At 39.0% G+C, this 2,622-nt stretch overlaps 1 protein-coding gene and 1 non-coding gene across 2 annotated transcripts; one reads left to right on the forward strand and one right to left on the reverse strand.

The window, feature by feature from the left end:
* Window positions 1-255: 255 nt before the first annotated feature.
* Window positions 256-1,506, reverse strand: LOC147410673 (uncharacterized). The gene has a single exon (XM_086418796.1). The coding sequence runs from the start codon at window positions 1,504-1,506 to the stop codon at window positions 256-258; it is 1,251 nt and encodes a 416-aa protein (XP_086274922.1).
* Window positions 1,507-2,311: 805 nt separating this feature from the next.
* LOC147410674 (small nucleolar RNA R71) lies at window positions 2,312-2,417 on the forward strand. The gene has a single exon (XR_015182840.1). It is a non-coding gene; the product is annotated as a small nucleolar RNA R71 (small nucleolar RNA).
* The last annotated feature ends 205 nt before the right edge of the window (window positions 2,418-2,622 follow it).

Genomic DNA, 2,622 nt, shown 5'->3' on the forward strand with positions numbered 1-2,622 from the left:
CGGCAAGGGAAAATGGTCTTTTTGAGTAGCTTTATTTAACTTCCAATAATCCATACAAACACGTCACCTAGTCACTGTCCTTGTCGGGATAGGCTCATTATAATTATTCGTCACAACAGTCATTCCTCCTTTTTTCGGTACACATTGCATCGGACTAACCCATGAGCTATCAGAAATAGGATAAATTATGCTTGCATTAAGCCACTTTAGAATCTCATTTTTCACCAATTCCTTCATAATTAGGTTAAGCTGATGTTAGTGCTCAATAGAGGGCTTATGATCATCCTCCATAAAGATTTTGTGCATGCAAATAGAAGGACTAATCCCCTTAATATCAGCTATGGACCATCCCAACGCTTTCTTGTACTCTCGCAACACCCTTAATAACTTGTCTTCCTGTTCAGGCTCAAGAGAAGTAGAAATAATAATCGGCAAAACAGACAATTCACCAAGGAAAACATACCTCAAATGACTAGGAAGAGGCTTGAGCTCTAGTGATGGTGGTTCTTGAATTGAAGGCTTCAAATGAGAACCTAACGATGGCATTTCTAACAACTCAAACTCTGGCTTAGAACGAGTGAATTTTGGTGTAGCCTCCAAGTAGTTTACCAACTCCAAACACTCCAAATCTTCCTCATTGTATGCATTAAGGATTGCTAATTCAAACTGGTCAGATGGGAGTGTTTCTTCATGGTCATATTGAACACATGTGTCCACTACATCAATTCTATAGCAGTCTTCAGGCTCTTCAGTGTGAAACTTCATAGCTTTGAAAACATTAAACTTCACCTCTTGATCTGGAACTCTCATAGTAAACTCCCCCTTTTTCACATCAATAAGAGTTCTACCTATGACTAAAAATGGTCTGCTAAGAATGATTGGAACATTCCTATCCTCCTCTATATCAAGAACAATAAAATCCGCAGGGAATATAAATTTGTCAACCTTAACAAGCACATCTTCAATAATCCCCCTTGGATACTTCAGTGATCGATCTGCTAACTGGAGTGTCACAGTAGTAGGCCTGACTTCTCTCAATCCCAATTTTTGAAATATAGACAGTGGCATTAGATTAATACTAGCCCCCAAATCACACAAAGCCCTACCAGAGAATTGATTACTTATGGTGCATGGTATAGTGAAGTTCCCTGGATCCTCAAACTTTGCTGGAAGTTTCCTTTGGATGATAACACTGCATTCTTCAGTCAAACCCACTGTTTCGAATTCACTCAATCGCTTTTTTTTAGTCAAGATATCTTTCATAAACTTGACACAACTTGGCATTTGCTCTAAAGCTTCAACGAATGGGATATTAATATGCAACTTCTTGAAGACATTCAGAAACTTTGCAAACTGCTCATCATGTTTTTGTTTCCTGAAACGTTGAGGAAATGGTAGGGGTGGGTTGTAAGGAGTAATCTTTTCCAAGCCTGGCTTTTTGTGCTCTTGCATTGTATCTTCCTTTTCTTGTTCACCCTGCTCATAAAAAACTGTCTCTTTTGCCATTGAAACATCCAATTCCTTTGGTTCCTTGATAACATCATTCAGCTCTTTTCCACTCCTCAATGTGATAGCCTTGCAATGCTCCTTGCCATCTCTCTTCGGATTAGTCTCTGTATTGCTAGGCAAGGTTCCTTAAGGACGATTGTTAATTGTTGAAGCAAGTCGACCCAACTAAATTTCTATATTCCGGATAGAAGTTGCTTGGTTCTAGAATTGAGTTCTAGTCTCTGTCATGAATTGATTAGTATTGGTTCCCATCTGATGTACTAGATCTTCCAAAGAAGGCTTCTTTTCTCTAGGAGGAGCTTGAGGATGATAACTCAGTTGAAACATGGGCTTTGCAGATGAAGAGGCCTCAACTTGATTGTTGTTACTCCAAGAGAAGTTCGGATGATTTTTCCAGTCTGGATTGTAGTAGTTGGAGTATGGATTATTTTGCCTGTTACCAACAAAATTGAGAGACTCTGGATTATTAGGGCACATATCTACTAAATGATTGTCTCCACAAATCTCGCATGTAATGGTAGGAGTTTGAATGTCATGAACTCCAAATGAATCAAATTTCTTAGATAAGGATGCCACTTGAGCAGTCAAAGTAGTAAGAACATCTAATTCATGCACTCTTGCTGTTCTTCTTGGATTCATCCTCTTTGTATGGTATTGGAAGTTATTAGAGGCCATCTCCTCCAATAAATTATACTCATCCTCAAATGGCTTCGCCATAAGAGATCCACATGCTGCAACATCAATTCTTGTTTTGATAGATCCAACCAACCCATTGTAGAAAGTTTTGATGATCAACCAGTCTGAGCATGATGAGGACATCTCCAAAGCAGATCTTTATACCTTTCCCAAGCTTTATAAAGAGACTCACTGTCCAACTGCATGAAAGTAGTGATATCATTCCTCAACTTTGCAGTTTTTGAAGGCGGAAAGTATTTAGCAAGTAACTTTTTCACCAAGTCATCCCAAGTGGTGATAGACTCCCTTGGCAATGAGTTCAACCAATTCTTCGCCATGTCCCTCAATGAGAATGGAAATAGCCGCAACCGGATGGCATCATCATCAACACCGTTATACTTGAAAGTGGCACATATCTCTAGAAAATTAGCTAAATGT

The sequence above is a fragment of the Akebia trifoliata genome, chromosome 1 (genome assembly GCF_017979445.1).
Source record: "Akebia trifoliata isolate Shusen 1 chromosome 1, ASM1797944v1, whole genome shotgun sequence".
NCBI classification, from domain to species: Eukaryota; Viridiplantae; Streptophyta; class Magnoliopsida; order Ranunculales; family Lardizabalaceae; genus Akebia; species Akebia trifoliata.